General features: G+C 41.0%; 1 protein-coding gene across 1 annotated transcript in view; it reads right to left on the bottom strand.

The window, feature by feature from the left end:
• Positions 1–2978: 2978 nt before the first annotated feature.
• The window catches only part of kif1ab (kinesin family member 1Ab), a 51756-nt gene continuing 37377 nt past the window's right edge, over positions 2979–17357 (bottom strand). The window contains exons 38-48 of the mRNA XM_046862378.1: positions 16365–16479; positions 14104–14237; positions 13324–13385; positions 13022–13167; positions 12512–12691; positions 11262–11333; positions 10175–10293; positions 9923–10036; positions 9576–9768; positions 9090–9208; positions 2979–5322 (exon numbers count right to left, since the gene is read on the bottom strand). Coding sequence (XP_046718334.1) covers positions 5280–5322; positions 9090–9208; positions 9576–9768; positions 9923–10036; positions 10175–10293; positions 11262–11333; positions 12512–12691; positions 13022–13167; positions 13324–13385; positions 14104–14237; positions 16365–16479 — 1297 coding nt within the window. The 3' untranslated portion in view covers positions 2979–5279. The remainder of the gene's footprint in view (positions 5323–9089; positions 9209–9575; positions 9769–9922; positions 10037–10174; positions 10294–11261; positions 11334–12511; positions 12692–13021; positions 13168–13323; positions 13386–14103; positions 14238–16364; positions 16480–17357) is intronic.

Genomic DNA, 17357 nt, shown 5'->3' with positions numbered 1-17357 from the left:
AAAGTGAGGTAATCATCCATGGCTAGGTGGGAGATCTTACATCATTTTAATGCTCCATGCTTTACCTCAGGACGTTCTTCACTTCCACATCTTGCTCCAACATCCTGGAACACCTCACACCGAGGTATCATTTATTATATATATATATATATATATATATATATATATATATATATATATATATATATATATATATATATATAAATGATGCAGGAAGTGGCTTTCCAGTTGGTTCTTATCAATAGTCTGTAAATAGTCAGAATTCCAAGCCATCAGAATTTCTATATATAAACTCAATTCTATGGAAGCCCAATGAGGTCATACATTTTTTATTTTCTTTTTGTTTTCTTGGTATCAAGAGCTCATCATGGGAAAAATCTCACGCCTTGTGCACGAAGGCGTGCAGTGTTAAGACATTAGACTTTGGAACTGAAGGTTGTGAGTTCAAACCCCAGCCTTCACCAAGCTGTCACTCCTGAGACCCTAAACATTTATCTCATTCATACAATTGAGCAGGTATGGGGTTAAGGGCCATGCTCAGGGGCCCAGCATGGTGTAGCTGGGAATTGAACTCACAACATTCAGAGCCAAAATCCAATGCCTTAACCACTAAACTAACACCTCCCAGGGCCACTACTGAGTAAGGGGGCCAAGGAGAAGGCCTTTAATCTCCCATATCAGATCAGTTGTATGAACGAGATAATTCTAAGTCACTCTGGATAATGGCGTCTGCTAAAATGTCGTACATGTAAATGATGTAAAATGTGAGCAAAATCCAAAGCAAAAAGGTAAAACTTTTCAGACAGAAAATACCCAAAGAAAGAAAAAGACGTTGTTGTGTTGCACATTTATTTCACGTCCAACAAAGTGTTAAGTGTCCACACACATTAGAGTCCAACACTTCTTGAGCACTAAGTACACTACGGTTTTATCCATTACGGGTACAAAGAAGTTACACCTGTGCGCCGGGTTTTTGGTTTATATACATCACGTGAGAGAAAGAAGCGGCTACAGGAGACGCTCTGCACACTCCAGGAGCGAGGGAATACGTTAATGAAATGGAGGTGAAGAAGTAGGGGATGAATGTTCAAGTAAACATCCAGCGATGTCTTTCAAATAATACGGCTAGTATTACTGCGTAAATGCTACGAATACACTGGTGAGGGTGAGGAGGCGCTGTACAGCATGCTGTCACTCACACACACACACACACACACACACACACACACACACACACACACACACACACACACACACACACACAGGAAGGGACAGAAAAATAACTTGAGCTGAGCACCAAGACGCAGCACTGGAAGGACCTTCCAGATTTCTCCAAGGTCCTACAGAGTCCTCCAGAATCCCTTCACAAAACATCTAATCTTAAACAAAAAATCACCCTGAAGTTTGATTAAGTTCACACATTAGAGTGGTGAGAAGAACGTCGCAGGACACCTCGATCTCCAACCTGCAAGTGTGTGTAGGATCGCTTTATTTATTCATTTATTTATTTACTTATTTAATTATTGCACTCTGTGGGTTGGCTGGCCCAAGGCACAATTTATAGCACACTTTTTTTTCTGACGGAGCCAATCGAAGACGTCAACCCCACATTTAATTCATACACATAAATCTGATATTTTATATATATATATATAACTGTCATTTGATCCAAATAAGTGCAACAAACAAGAAGGCTAGTCAATACTATTAGCAAGTCATCTATGTGAGCAAGAAATCAGACATTTGTATCATCTTTTCCGTTCAGTCATTCGCGAAAAAACATGGATTTGCTTATCAGAAGCACCAACAGAAACCAGCTAGCTCATATTTAAAGAGGGGTCAGACGTCTACAAACATTTCATCATATTAGTTTATCTTTGGCTTGGAGAAACACTGCTTAGTTACTGTAGCATGCTAGTCAGATCTTTGCTCCTTAGCAATCTAATCAGATCCACAGGACAGATTTCATAATAACTCCCTTCCTACTTAACATGCTAGTCAGATTCTTTGCTAACTGAAAAGAAAGGTGTTTGAAACTTTCACATACTTTATAGCAAAGTAAAACTCTTTCTTTGCATATAACTCCTTTTCTACTTAGCAAACTAGTCTGATTCTCTGCTAACTTCTTCCCACTTAGCATGCTAGTCAGATTCACAATCCAGATTTCATGCTAATTCTTTGCCAAATTTTCAACTGTTAAAGCAAGAAACATCATTGAATTTCTAAATCACTTTTTCATTTTAGGGAAGGAAATTTACATCTAGTACTCTAATCTTCAGGTAGCAGAAAGGCTAATTAACTTTGTAAAATGTCTGTAGGTTATGTACAGGAAACGGAATTGAGTAGTCTCGACTCTTCTAGTCCAAGTCCTTTGTTTTTTTTGTCACGTGACTCCCACAGATGCTACACAATGCAATAGATCAGGTTTTATTGTTACAGTAATTATGGGAGTCACGTGACAAAAGAAATAACACAGACCAGAAGATATGACAGATGAAGCTGCTCATTCTGTTTATCATCATTTGTCGTTAACGTTGTCATATTTTCATTAAAATAATCTATAAAGTTAAAGTTGGAGTATGTTGACGTGTTCTGCTTATTGAAAAAGGATCATTTGATTTTATTTCTGATCAATTAAATAAATGACCAAAAAAAAAAAAATTCAAACTTTATGATGAACGAGATTCAAAGAACCGAGTCACTAAAATGATCTGATCTTCCCATCGCTAATTGACACTTCAGGTTTCGGCTCCGTCCTCACACGCGGTGGTGAACGACTGGCTGATCGTCTCCAACCCAAACATCACACACTTGCGGGTTTCCTCAGTCATTACTGACTCTAGAAAATTTGTCCAGATTTATCCGGTTTCACATCAAAACCCTGCTGGAAAAATGCTCTCCTAGTTTCCATTATGTAATGGGAATCGGCTTAAAGGTTTCCATCAGATTTCCACAGGCTTCTAAATTTATCCTGGTCCATAATATATATATATATATATATATATATATATATATATATATATATATATATATATATATATATATATATACATATACACACAGTCAAAAGTATTGGGACACACAGCCATATGTGGTTCTTCTCCTCAATAGAACTAAGAGACGCGAACAGGTTTCAGCTCAATGAAGATCTGCTTTCCATGGGTTAAAGGATGTGGAACATCTCCTTCTATAGAGCTCCAACATTATTGAACATGATCAATGTGAATGCTGACTGCACCCCAGGTCTCCTCACCTTCTCATTTACATCAGTATCTGACTTTACTAACACCCTTTAAGCTGAATGAATCTTTACAAAATCTAGTGGAACATCTTCCCAGAAGAGTAAGGCGCAGGTGCAAATAGGTATTAAATGTGAAACGTGATCTTCACAAAACACAGATCAGGTCAGGTGTCCACATACTTTCAACAATCACGATAAATTGAAATCAGGATTCCATTAGCAACCATTACACACAATTTTAGTTTTCCAGCAGGGGGATGGATTTTTGAAAATTCTCCTTCTTTTCAGATTTCAGGATGTTTTAGATTCTGAAAGTAGATTCGGAAAAACAATTAATAATAATAATGTATAGAACACGTATAGATTATAATACACCCATATATACTGTATATATACACTGTATATATCTGATAATCTAAGCATGTTTTTTTCCTTCAGATGCTCTAACTAACACACACACACACACACACACACACACACACACACACACACACACACACACACACACAGTGCTAGCTGATTATCAAAACAAGTTTTGTGAATTAAAATGAAAACATCAGTAGACAATTTATATCTGAATAAATAAATTATTTAAATAAATAATGTTAAAAACATACAGAGTGAAAATCAAATAAAGAAAATTGTAATAAAATGTTCTAAATTAATAAAATACATTTAGAAGAAACTTCTCATTCCCTTTGTTTAAAACAGCGTTCAAACGTTTTGGTACTTTTGAAAAGCTGTGCACATCAGCACCACCTAGAGGTCATCCAGTATCCTTCTCATTCTCTCTCTCTCTCTCTCTCTCTCTCTCTCTCTCTCTCTCTCTCTCTCTCTCTATATATATATATATATATCGTTCTCTCTCTCTTTCTCTCTTTCTCCTTCACCATAGGATGATTGCTGATTGTTTCACTCTGTAACCATGACAATGGCTACTAATTGGTGAAAACATTCCCATTCCTCTCTCTGTCCGTCCAGCGCAGACTTCCTGTTAAAGCTATAACGAGTTTCCGGTTTACACAATCAGCACAATGTTTCCTCCTTGTAAAGTCTCTGTGGGTTTTCTTTTAAAGCTGAATGGAGCCGTCTAGTCAGGACGGAAAACAACATGGTCACATGACCCCTACGTCGGGCCCTCATTTCTGTCTCCTTGCTTCACTTCACTATAGATGGAGTTCACACACCTCACTTTTCTGCAACCTGAACTTGCCTTTATACATTTACACACTCAGATACTTTTAAAAGAGATTGGAGATCATTGCCACGCCCATGATTACAAATCTGTTCCAGCCTCTTTACTAAATAATTAAATCTTATACGTGGACCTCATTTCACATCGTGGATATTAGTTTTGCTTCGAAATTGTCCGTTTCTTGATGACAAATCCTACACGAATGAAGCGATTAGAATTTTGTAGATATGGAAGGTAATGAGGACGACATTTTCTTCAGAAAACCCGGTACTGATCGCATTTAATCGATTTGTAGCATCTCAGGAAATGCTCAGGGAAAAACAGCACTAACACACATCGAACTTGCAGAAGCGCACACACACACACATACACACACACACACACACACACACACGCACACACGCACACACACATGCACACACACACAGATATATGCAGCATTGTGTTGCATTTACAGCAGCTAAACTTTTTATATTTAAAAACGAAGTTATCACGAAGAAGCAGAATTTTACGGCGAGTTACAGTACTTTTGCTAATGACATACACACACTCATTCATACACACACACACACACACACAAACTCTTTCTGTCTCTTTCTCTCTCACACACACACACACACACACACACACACACACACACACACACACACACACACACACACACACACACACACACACACACACACACACACACAGGCAGGGGGCAGTAGAGAGGGAGGCAGGCAGGCACAGGCTATTGTTATTATTATTATTATTATTATTATTATTATCTTCACAGCAGTATTTACACCGCAGGAGCTCATCGAGTTTCCGCGTTCATCACCGGACCTTCCTGGTTTTCTTTCACATCCTCATCTGTGCTGATTTCGTCCTGGAAAGTTTCGACCTGAGGAACAAGAGAACGAAAAATAAACCAAAATGCAACTCACAATGCTGGAAAGGTGCTCGACTGTTTCCACGCCTCGCCTCATTAATGTTTTATCTCTTATTTACTGTGATCTCGACATTCCAGAAAGCCCTTAAAACTATTAAAGGAGACCTCTTAGGGCTTCTGTACAGAACGTGAATGCGATAGCAAACAGGACAGCTGTTTTTATTCTTCCCTCTTAACCCAGTACATAAAAACAGGAAGTCAGGGTGTGTTTTTTTCTGTAGATTATACTAATTAAAGTGAATTCATTATTTTTATGAATAAATAAAAGAAAAAAGGTTTATGTTTTAAATCTTGCTGTTAAATGTTTGTGTCTGTTTCCCAAAAACAGGACAAAAAACACAACCTGAGACCACCAGTCACAACTAGGCACTCTAAGGCATACCCACTCTTAGACACCCTCCAGTCACCCTCACTCACACCCAGACACTCTTAGACACCCCTAGTCACACCCAGACACTCTTAGACACCCCTAGTCACACCCAGACACTCTGAGACACCCACAGTCACACCCAGACACTCTTAGACACCCCCAGTCACACCCAGACACCAGACAACCAGACACTCTTAGACACCCACAGTCACACCCAGACACTCTTAGACACCCCCAGTCACACCCAGACTCTCTGAGACACTCACAGACACACCCGTACTCTCAGACACCCCAGTCACACCCAGATACTCTTAGACACCCACAGTAACACCCAGACATTCTTAGACACCCCCAGTCACACTCAGATACTCTGAGACACCCACAGGCACACCCAGACACTCTAAGCCAGCCCCGGTCACACCCAGACACTCTTAGACACCTCCAGTCAAACCCAGACACTCTGAGACACCCCCAGTCACCCTGGTTACACCCAGGCACTCTAAGGCACACCCAGTTTCACCCAGACACTCTTAGACACCCTCCAGTCACCCTCACTCACACCCAGACACCTAAGACACCCCAGTCACCCCTAGATACTCTTAGACACCTCCACACCCAGACACTCTAAGACAAATTAAAATGTGCAGACACACACACACACACACCACACACACCAAGATACACAGACACACACATTCAGACCTGCCCAGCAGACACTCTGAGACACCCACAGTCACACCCAGACACTCTTAGACACCCCAGTCACACACAGGCACTCTGAGACACCTACAGTCACAACCAGACACTCTTAGACACCCCAGTCACACCAAGACACTCTTAGACACCCCAGTCACACACAGATACTCTGAGACACCCATAGTCACACCCAGACACTCATAGACACCCACAGACACACCTAGACACTCTTAGACACCCCAGTCACACCCAGACACTTTAAAACACCCACAAACACACCCAGACTATCAGACACCCCAGTCACACCCAGACACTCTAAGACACCCACAGTCACACCCAGACACTCTAAGACACCCATAGTCACACCCAGACATTCTTAGACACCCACAGTCACACCAGACACTCATAGACACCCCAGTCACACCCAGACACTCTGAGACACCCACAGACACACCCAGACTATCAGACACCCCAGTCACACCCAGACATTCTTAGGCACCCACAGTCACACCCAGACACTCTGAGACACCTATAGTCACACCCAGACTATCAGACACCCCAGTCACACTCAGACACTCTAAGACACCCACAGTCACACCCAGACTCTCTGAGACACCCATAGTCACACCCAGACATTCTTAGACACCCACAGCCACACCCAGGCACTCTGAGACACCCACAGTCACAACCAGCCACTCTTAGACACCTACAGGCACACCCAGACACATCCAGATTCTCTTACACCCTCACAGTCACACCCAGACACTCTTAGACACCCCAGTTACACCCAGACACTCTTAGACACCTCCAGTCACACACAGATACTCTGAGACACCCACAGACACACCAAGACACTCTTAGACACCCCAGTCACAACCAGACACTCTTAGACACCCCAGTCACACCCAGACACTCTAAAACACCCACATCCACACCCAGACTATCAGACACCCCAGTCACACCCAGACACTCTTAGACACCCCCAGCCACACTCAGACACTCTAAGACACCCACAGTCACAACCAGACACTCTAAGACAGCCCGGTCACACCCAGACACTCTTAGACACCTCCAGTCAAACCCAGACACTCTGAGACACCCCAGTCACCCTGGTTACACCCAGGCACTCTAAGGCACACCCAGTTTCACCCAGACACTCTGAGACACCCTCAGTCACACCCAGACACCTAAGACACCCCAGTCACCCCTAGATACTCTTAGACACCTCCACACCCAGACACTCTAAGACAAATTAAAATGTGCAGACACACACACACACACACCACACACACCAAGATACACAGACACACACATTCAGACCTGCCCAGCAGACACTCTGAGACACCCACAGTCACACCCAGACACTCTAGACACCTCCAGTCACACACAGGCACTCTGAGACACCTACAGTCACAACCAGACACTCTTAGACACCCCAGTCACACCAAGACACTCTTAGACACCCCAGTCACACACAGATACTCTGAGACACCCACATACACACCCAGACACTCATAGACACCCACAGACACCTAGACACTCTTAGACACCGCCAGTCACACCCAGACACTTTAAAACACCCACAAACACACCCAGACTATCAGACACCCCAGTCACACCCAGACACTCTAAGACACCCACAGTCACACCCAGACACTCTAAGACACCCATAGTCACACCCAGACATTCTTAGACACCCACAGTCACACCCAGACACTCATAGACACCCCAGTCACACCCAGACACTCTGAGACACCCACAGACACACCCAGACTATCAGACACCCCAGTCACACCCAGACATTCTTAGGCACCCACAGTCACACCCAGACACTCTGAGACACCTATAGTCACACCCAGACTATCAGACACCCCAGTCACACTCAGACACTCTAAGACACCCACAGTCACACCCAGACTCTCTGAGACACCCATAGTCACACCCAGACATTCTTAGACACCCACAGCCACACCCAGGCACTCTGAGACACCCACAGTCACAACCAGCCACTCTTAGACACCTACAGGCACACCCAGACACATCCAGATTCTCTTACACCCTCACAGTCACACCCAGACACTCTTAGACACCCCCAGTTACACCCAGACACTCTTAGACACCTCCAGTCACACACAGATACTCTGAGACACCCACAGACACACCAAGACACTCTTAGACACCCCAGTCACAACCAGACACTCTTAGACACCCCAGTCACACCCAGACACTCTAAAACACCCACATCCACACCCAGACTATCAGACACCCCAGTCACACCCAGACACTCTTAGACACCCCCAGCCACACTCAGACACTCTAAGACACCCACAGTCACAACCAGACACTCTAAGACAGCCATAGTCACACCCAGACATTCTTAGACACCCACAGTCACACCCAGACATTCTTAGACACCCCCAGTCACACACAGATACTCTGAGACACCCACAGACACACCCAGACACTCTTAGACACCCACAGACACACCCAGTCACAACTCACTCAGACCTGCCCAGCACTTTTGTACATCGCTCTGGACAAGGGCATCTGCTAAATGCCACAAATGTAAATGTTAATGCCCACACACACACACACCACAACAGACTATGAGACACTGACACACTCAGGTCCTCTGAGGACAATGAGGTTGTACCTGATGGTTCCAGCCAGCAGTGGGTTGAAGGCATAGAGCCAATCGTGCAATTCTTTATCATTACTGGCCTGCAGGAGAATCCCACGATGCTCAGTGACCACAGCGAACGCATTCGGGGTCTGCAGACGGGGTAATTCCATACGTTACACAAACACACAAAGGAAGAGAGAAAGAAGCAGTGATAGACTGAAAATCTTTCAAAACAAACAGATAGAGAGACGTGTGTAGATAAAAACATAGTTAGAGAAATAAACAAACAGAATAATGGACAGACGGACAGGTGTGTAAATGTACAGAGAGAGAGAGAGAGGGATAGACAGACAGACAGACAGACAGACAGACAGACAGACAGACAGACAGACAGACAGACAGACAGACAGACAGACAGACAGATAGATAGATAGATAGATAGATAGATAGATAGATAGATAGATAGATAGATAGATAGATAGATAGATAGATATTTGAAGGTAAGACCCATCTCACCCTCTGCAGGCCGTGTTGCTCCTCGCTGTACTCCACCTGGGTGGAGGAGAGGTTAATGACAGCTCTCTCCACGCTGTCTCTCTCACTGCGGTACAGGTAAACGTACGGACGCCGCACCACAACGTAGCGCTTCACCCAGCCGCTAGTGTGGGGCTCCAGGAAGTGCAGGTAGCCTTTCTTAGACACTATGGGGCTGCAGGAACCAAAACCAACAACATGTGACATTTCACATCATCACCACGGTAAAGTCCTTTACGATATTTAAATGTTGCATTCGCAAAATAGAATTTTACAGGATTTATTGGAGTAAAGAACAACAGAACATCCTTCTGAGTCTGAGCGAGTACCTGACCCGGATCTCCTGGATGTTGGGGACAAATGTACAGGTTCGAGGTTTCCTCTCCTCAGGACTGAATGGGTCCAAATCTGGACTGGAGGCCCCAGAGTGAGTCTCTGCAGCACTGTATCACACACACACACACACACACACACACACACACACACACACACACATACACATTTTACACATTCAAGTGTTTATATGCATATATAGAAAAGTAAATGAAATGAAACCATAAAAAGGGCACAAAAATACTGACCTGAAGTCAAGGTTTTCAAAGTGACCGTCCACCAGAGAGGGACATGTAGTGGACGGAGTGAGTGAGCTCAGGGCGGATGAGGAAATGTCTCTCAGCAGAGATGCAGACATCTCGGAGAGCTACGTGAGCAAGAGGAACATCGTACGATAAATGATCGGATATTTTCAGTTCGCACAATCACTAAAGGATGGAGGGAGGAAATAAACGTGTGGAGGAAAGGAATCGATCAATTTCACACCGCTCTGTCTAAAGCAAAAGGAGATATAAATATTAACAGTTTTATAGATTTTTTTACTCAAATGAGGATAATATAGAGCTGCTCTATATGAGTGGCACAAGGTCAGATTTCTGAGAGGGCTATATAAATGCTGTAGAGCAAATTTATAACTGCTCTATCTAAAAAAAAATAGAGCCAAATTGTCACTGGTCTATTTAAATGCGGTAAAGTGAATTTACGACAGATTTATGGACACATTATCCACATGAAAGAGCAGATTCATGGCTGCTCTATATACAAAAAACACAGAGCAGCTTTATAAGTGCTCTATCTAAATGAGGCAGAGCAGATCTAAGCAGTCTATCTATATAAGATAAAGCAGACTTCTGGCCACTCTATCAAAATTAAACAGAGCTGGATTGTGCCTGCTCTATCTAAATGAACTAAAACAGATTTATGGCCGCTCTATCTGAATGAGCTAGAGCACATTTTTGACTCTTCTCTACATAAATACAGTCAACAAGACCTTTAAAATTCTGTAAAGATAGAGTGGATTTATGTTTTTGTTTTTGTTTTTCTGAAAACAAGGTAAATGAATATATATTATGTACAGCAGATCATACTGCTTATTCTGAATAAAGTAAAGCTGAAGGATCAGGTTCTCTAATGCAGGTTTGTGACTGCTCTAGCTGAAATGGCAGAAATGGCTTGAGCTTGATTAATACGTCTCTGTGCAATAACGCAGAGGTGGATCAGCTCTACATTTGAAGTCGAGAGGCAGAACAGAGCAGAGTAGAAGGCTAGAATGAATGAATAAACGGAGAAAAGAGACGAGGCCCAGGGAGGGGAACAGAGGTGCTAAAGTCTCACCTTGCTCTCACTGGCACTGCTGCTCACCTGACTGTACTGCCTGTCAAAGGTGTGCATGAGCAGGCGCAGACACTGCAGACCAGAGCGAGAGCATTAGCATCAGAACATGAGGTCCAGCTTTTTAAAAACGTTTACGGTCCTGTACAGTTGTGTAGCATTAATTCTTCATGAAGAACTTCAGTGTAATGTCTCTTTGGTTAAAATTAGGTACAGTATTCTAAAGTGTTCAGACATGAAGGCACAGTTTTTAGGTAGATAACATCGAATAATCATCCCGATGGATTCATTTAGCTAGATAACCTTAAATATAATACTTATTCAGCAATTTCTTTTATTTATTACACATTATCTATAGTAGATTTTTAGGGGCGTTAGCTACAAAATAAAACCTTAATTCTATAGCCGTTTAGTTTAGAGTTAAATGGAAAAATTTGATTATGTTTATATGATTACATTTATATGTTTCCATGGATTAATTTAGTCAGATTCAGTTTAGTACATTTCATCTCACGTGTCACGTGTTTATTTTTAGCTAGAAAACATTAGCTCTAATATATATATATATATATATATATATATATATATATATATATACAGTGTCTGGGGGGAGGGGCTAAAAGAACATAACATTTATTGTAACTTGTTTAATTAGCCAGAAAAAATAAAGATAATGTTTTTATAGTTACGTGTATTTGTTACTAATTCAGTCATATTCAATTCAGGACATTTCATCTCATGACTACTTACTAACTAACTAACTAACTAACTAACTAACTATCTATCTATCTATCTATCTATCTATCTATCTATCTATCTATCTATCTATCTATCTATCTATCTATCTATCTATCTATCAGATATAATATTTTTTGGGGATCTAGGTTAAAAACAACAGAAAATCTAGTGTTCCTTTTTGTAAAAGTCAGCTATATTAATAAATATGATGTTTCAATGTTTTGTTTTTTTGTTCTTACGAATAAATTAGTTCAGATTCAGTTCCGAACCTTTGATCTCATGTCTGCTTGTATATGCATCACTAGAATACATTAAATATAATGTTTGTTTTTTGTTTGTTTGTTTGGTTGTTATAATCAGCTAGCTAACTTTAAATCTATTGTTCCTACAGACAAAATGTAGCTAAAATACAATCTTATGTCTACTTGGTAAAGTTAGAGAACATAGTATTATCAAATATAATGTTGTTTTTTTTGTTACATTTAGCTACTGTAACTTAGAGAAATGGGGATCACCTTAGCCGCCAGCTCCCTCTGTCTCTCAGTGGTTCCCTCCAGGACGGGGCTTCCTGTCGGACTGGGACTCGGGGATTTGGGCGACTCCATCAGGTCTTTACTGCACAGAGACTCTGGACTCAGCAGCACTGATGCTTCCAGCTTCTCCCTCAGCAGCAGGTAGTGTCTGGTTTTCTCCACCTACACACATAATTCAGCCACATTACATTGTACATCTGTTCTTCCTGTAGTTCTATTCAGATGTGGTTATGACCAGGTGTTTTTGGTTACATGTAAATAAATAACATTTTGGTCTCTAGATTTGAATTAAATGTACACTTTCTAGTCATATGTATAAATCTGGGTGAATGATGGATTAACAATGGAATCTGTAGTGAAGTGCTAAAATATAGCAACCTAAAATAGGGTTAGGTGTTGATTATTGATTGCTCTGATGAAATGTGGGAGTGTTCGGGTTTGATAATGGTCACAGTCTTATTTTTCATTTCATTATGTCTCTGGACTCCATACCTCCTGCAAGAGACTGAGCTTCTCCAGCTCCCACTGATGATCCAGGATGAGGCTGTCACTGCGAGGCCTCCAGCCAGCGAGGTTCTCTTCACCGCGAACATACGCCACCGAGGTGTCCAACACACGCCGCCGCCTCCTCTGCATTCCTGATCACACACACACACACACACACACACACACACACACACACACACACACACACAAATAAACTACAAATCACAGGCTTACATTAATATGTCCGTTATAATTTCTACAGCAACAGCTACATCACGGATATAATAAACTACAAACAGGTTTATTACCTGGACTTCCAACATCTGCCATATGGCACAGACTGAGCTCGTACACTCCAGTTACACGGTTACTGAAAAAAACCCACATGAGTCAGAAGATTCAGTTTACAGTCAGCTACAATTTAGACGATTGACTATATAAGAAAATGGGACAGTATAAGACCACTGACCATAAAAAGAATTGGGGTGGCAAAAACCTGACCATAAAAGGAAATAGGACAAAATAAGATTAACCATATAAGGAAATGGGAGAGGATAAGACTATTGACCATATAAGGAAATGGGAGAGGATAAGACTATTGACCATATAAGGAAATGGGAGAGGATAAGACTGACCAAAAGGACATGGGACATAATAAGAGCACTGACCATATAAGGAAACTGGACATGATAGGACTGACCATAAAATAAATTGAGACAGAATAAGACAATTGAGCATATATGGAAATGGGACGGCAAAAACCTGTCAATATAAAGAAATGGGACAGGATAGGATTGACCATATAAGGAAAACGAAGAACAGATACACAAAGAACGACAGACAGTAGATGAAGTCGTAAAATGTGGGATTGAAATTGTTAGTTATGCTAACTAGCATGCTAAATTGTTGCTAAGCTAACCGATGTTAGCAGTAAGTTGATAAGATAGAAATGGAAATAATGGGTTACATAACGGACGTATTTTACGTTACAGAACGCCGGCTGGCTGAAGCGCTACGCTACACCTTTCTCCAGTCCCATGCTGAAATAATATTAAAGATGGGCGTGGCCAGGACAGGACACGTCTCACCTCTCTAAGGGCCTGAGAGCTCCGGTGCTGAACAGGTTGCGGATGGAGCGTGAGGCGGGAAGCTTGGCGTCTCTCGAGTAGAACACCATGCAGAAGTCTTTGGTGATGACCGTGGGCTGGGTGCAGTTCTCCATCTGAGGGGTGTCAATAAAACAAATAAAAAACACATCAGTTTTCAGACGGTCGGAAAAAAGTTCCTGGGTTCCAGCTTTTGTGTTAAAGTTTTATTTTGTTGTGTTATTACATCATAAAATACAACAGCCAATCAGGATGCAGCGATGGACATTATTATTATTATTATTATTATTATTATTATTATTATTATTATTATTAATATTATTATTATTATTATTATTACAATCCATTTCAGAGGAAATGCAGCTTGTTCATATATCAAAATAAATCCTCTCAAATATCATTAAAACTCTTAAAAAATATGAGTTAATATCATACCTCACATATTAATACATCAATAATTACACCAGCCAATCCGGTTGCAATATGCAAATGACAGTGTTGTGATGTCAGATATTGTTCTCGGCAATATCACAAAGTGATGTGCCTTTTTTTTTATATTATTGTGTATTAAATAGAAAATGAGGTATATGTAAAATATTACAGTTTATAGTTTCTATACTAATTATATTATAATTTTTATATTATTAATTCAATAAGTAAGAAACTTAATATCAATTCAATCAAATTATTTGTAATCAAGTTGAATTAATTTTTAAAAATAGATTTTAATTATATATATATTTATTTATTTATTTTACATTCTGAACGCAGTTTTCTGAACCCTGACAATTAACAAAATGAAAATCAAATTAAAGGCTTTTTTTTCTGGATTTTATTCAGATGCTCTTAATACGTTATGCTATATTTTATATATTTAGTTAATCATACAGGTACATGTAAGTTATAAATGAAGGTACATTATTTAGACAAAAGTTCTGGGACACCTGATTTTCCCAGCCATATGAGGCATGACATCTTGACCTGAACTGTGAGACTCAAACCTGTTCCTGCATGACAGTGCCCCTGTGCACAAAGCAAACTCCATGAAGATCTGCTGTCTATGGGTTGGAGTGGAAGATCTCCTGCTATAGAGCTTTAAATCTATTAAACACTTTTGGGATTTACGTGAACGCTGACTGCATCCCAAGCCTCCTCACCCTTGTGGCTGAATGAGCACAAATGTCCACAAGCACACTCCAAAATCTAGAGGAACATCTTCCCAGAAGAGCAAATTAGAACTAAATGTGGCTGCGATGCTCAAAAAGCACATACCATACTTATGACCAGGTGTCCACAAACTTTTGGAAATATAGTGTAGATTGCTAGCTAACACTAGCTAATGTGCTGATGCTATCATTAATATGACTGTGTTGAATGAAAGGCTCCTTTCATTCAGGGAGAAACCTTGAGAGAAACCAGACTCAAAAGGGAACCCATCCCCATTCCCAACACCGAATTTCTATTCATTACAGTTCCATCAATGTTACCAATGACGTCTACTGCAGTATTTGAAGTGACTGGTCAGGAGATCAACATAAACATATCAGAGATTATTCACACCAACTCTTACTGAGATCAGTCACACCAAACAGTGCAGTGAGCGTTTTTGGAGTGATCACCTGCACCTGTTTTTGGAGTGATCACGGAAATCTTTGGAGTAATTGCTCAAAAGACCCATTTACCCAAATCCCGATCTGAAGAAGAATCTTTTCTATGGACCAGTGATCAAGAATGTATATATATATATATATATATATATATATATATATATATATATCATGTACGATACTCTATGAAAGGAACAGCTCGGGGATTCTTTATTCTATTTGGCAACCTTTTTTCTATTTGGCAAGCTGAAGAAGGTGGTCTACCAGCACAGTGGTTAAAATGTTAAAGTTCTGGTTAGAAGGTTGTGAATTTAAATCCCAGCACCAATAAGCTGCCACTGCAGGGCCCTTGAACAAGGCCCTTAACCATAACTGTTCTGTGGTGTGAAAGAAATAGTTGTACATCTGCCAAATGCTGTAAATGTAAATTGAGAAGCAGACTGAATGTTCACGATCCTTTTCTCGTTGTGTTTTTGGGAATCTTTTTGATGGTCTGGTTGTTAATATCCCCTTTTTCTATGAGGCAGTTCCTTTTTCCTTTTATTCTTTTTTTTTTTTCGTGTTATCACTAGAACTGTGATGCATCGGTTGCAGACTTGAAATTTGCGTCCTCGATTGTGAGTGTAAACGTTTTACCGCGAGGTACGCCGAGAGCGTGATGTAGATCTTCTCTCCATACGGCGTGACCCGGTTTAGGAGCAGGGAGTTGTGCATGGAGCTGTCCCACGCTGCCTCGAAGCGGTAAAACGTCCTGCAGGGAGAAGCAACAAAAAAACGAGAACGAGTAAAACCGAGAGACGATCACGTCGTTGTGAAGATCCTGTCTTTGGGTGAAAAGCTGAAATGACGATGATGACTTGATTACACGCAACACTACAGTTTCAATAAAAACATTACACAACATAATTTAACCTACATTACATTAACTTCGTTAAATTGAGTTATGCCGCCTGTTCCAAACTGTGGAAACGTCGGGCTCCCCCTGGTGGCCACAGTAATGCATTCAGCGCTCATTCACAAATTTTCCAACTTTTTCAGCACTTTTGAATAATTATTTATTGATATTTCTGATATATATTGAGATGTAAAGGAATGCTGTTAGAGATAAAAGAAATATGAAGGCTTTTAATAAATATTAGAAGCTAAACTGAATTGTTTGGACATGTGCAGAGGAGGGACATGGGGTATATCAGTAGGAGAATGCTGAGGATGGAGCCACCAGGAAGGAGGAAAAGAGGAAGAACAAGGAGGAGGTTTATGGATGTGGTGAGGGAAGACATGCAGGTAGTTGGTGTGAAAGAGGCAGATGTAGAGGACAGGGGGGTATGGAGACGGATGATCTGCTGTGGCGCCCCCTAATGGGAGCAGCCGGAAGAAGAAGAAGAAGAAGAGGAAGAAGAAGAAGGAGAAGGAGCTAAACTGAGAATAAAATTAAATACGAACTGGAATTGATGATTCTCAAAACATGACAATAAAACCACAATTATTTACACATCACAGGCTGTAATGGTCCAGTCGCTGATCAGAAGCAGTAAAAAGACAGGGTTACTGAGTGAATCTGCTTTAGATTGAAATTACGACGAACATCTGAGTAGACGCGGTTCCCACTGCTGCTGACGGAACACGTTT

Source organism: Silurus meridionalis, chromosome 12 (genome assembly GCF_014805685.1).
Source record: "Silurus meridionalis isolate SWU-2019-XX chromosome 12, ASM1480568v1, whole genome shotgun sequence".
Classification (NCBI taxonomy): domain Eukaryota; kingdom Metazoa; phylum Chordata; class Actinopteri; order Siluriformes; family Siluridae; genus Silurus; species Silurus meridionalis.
This window is presented reverse-complemented; position numbering and strand designations above follow the sequence as displayed.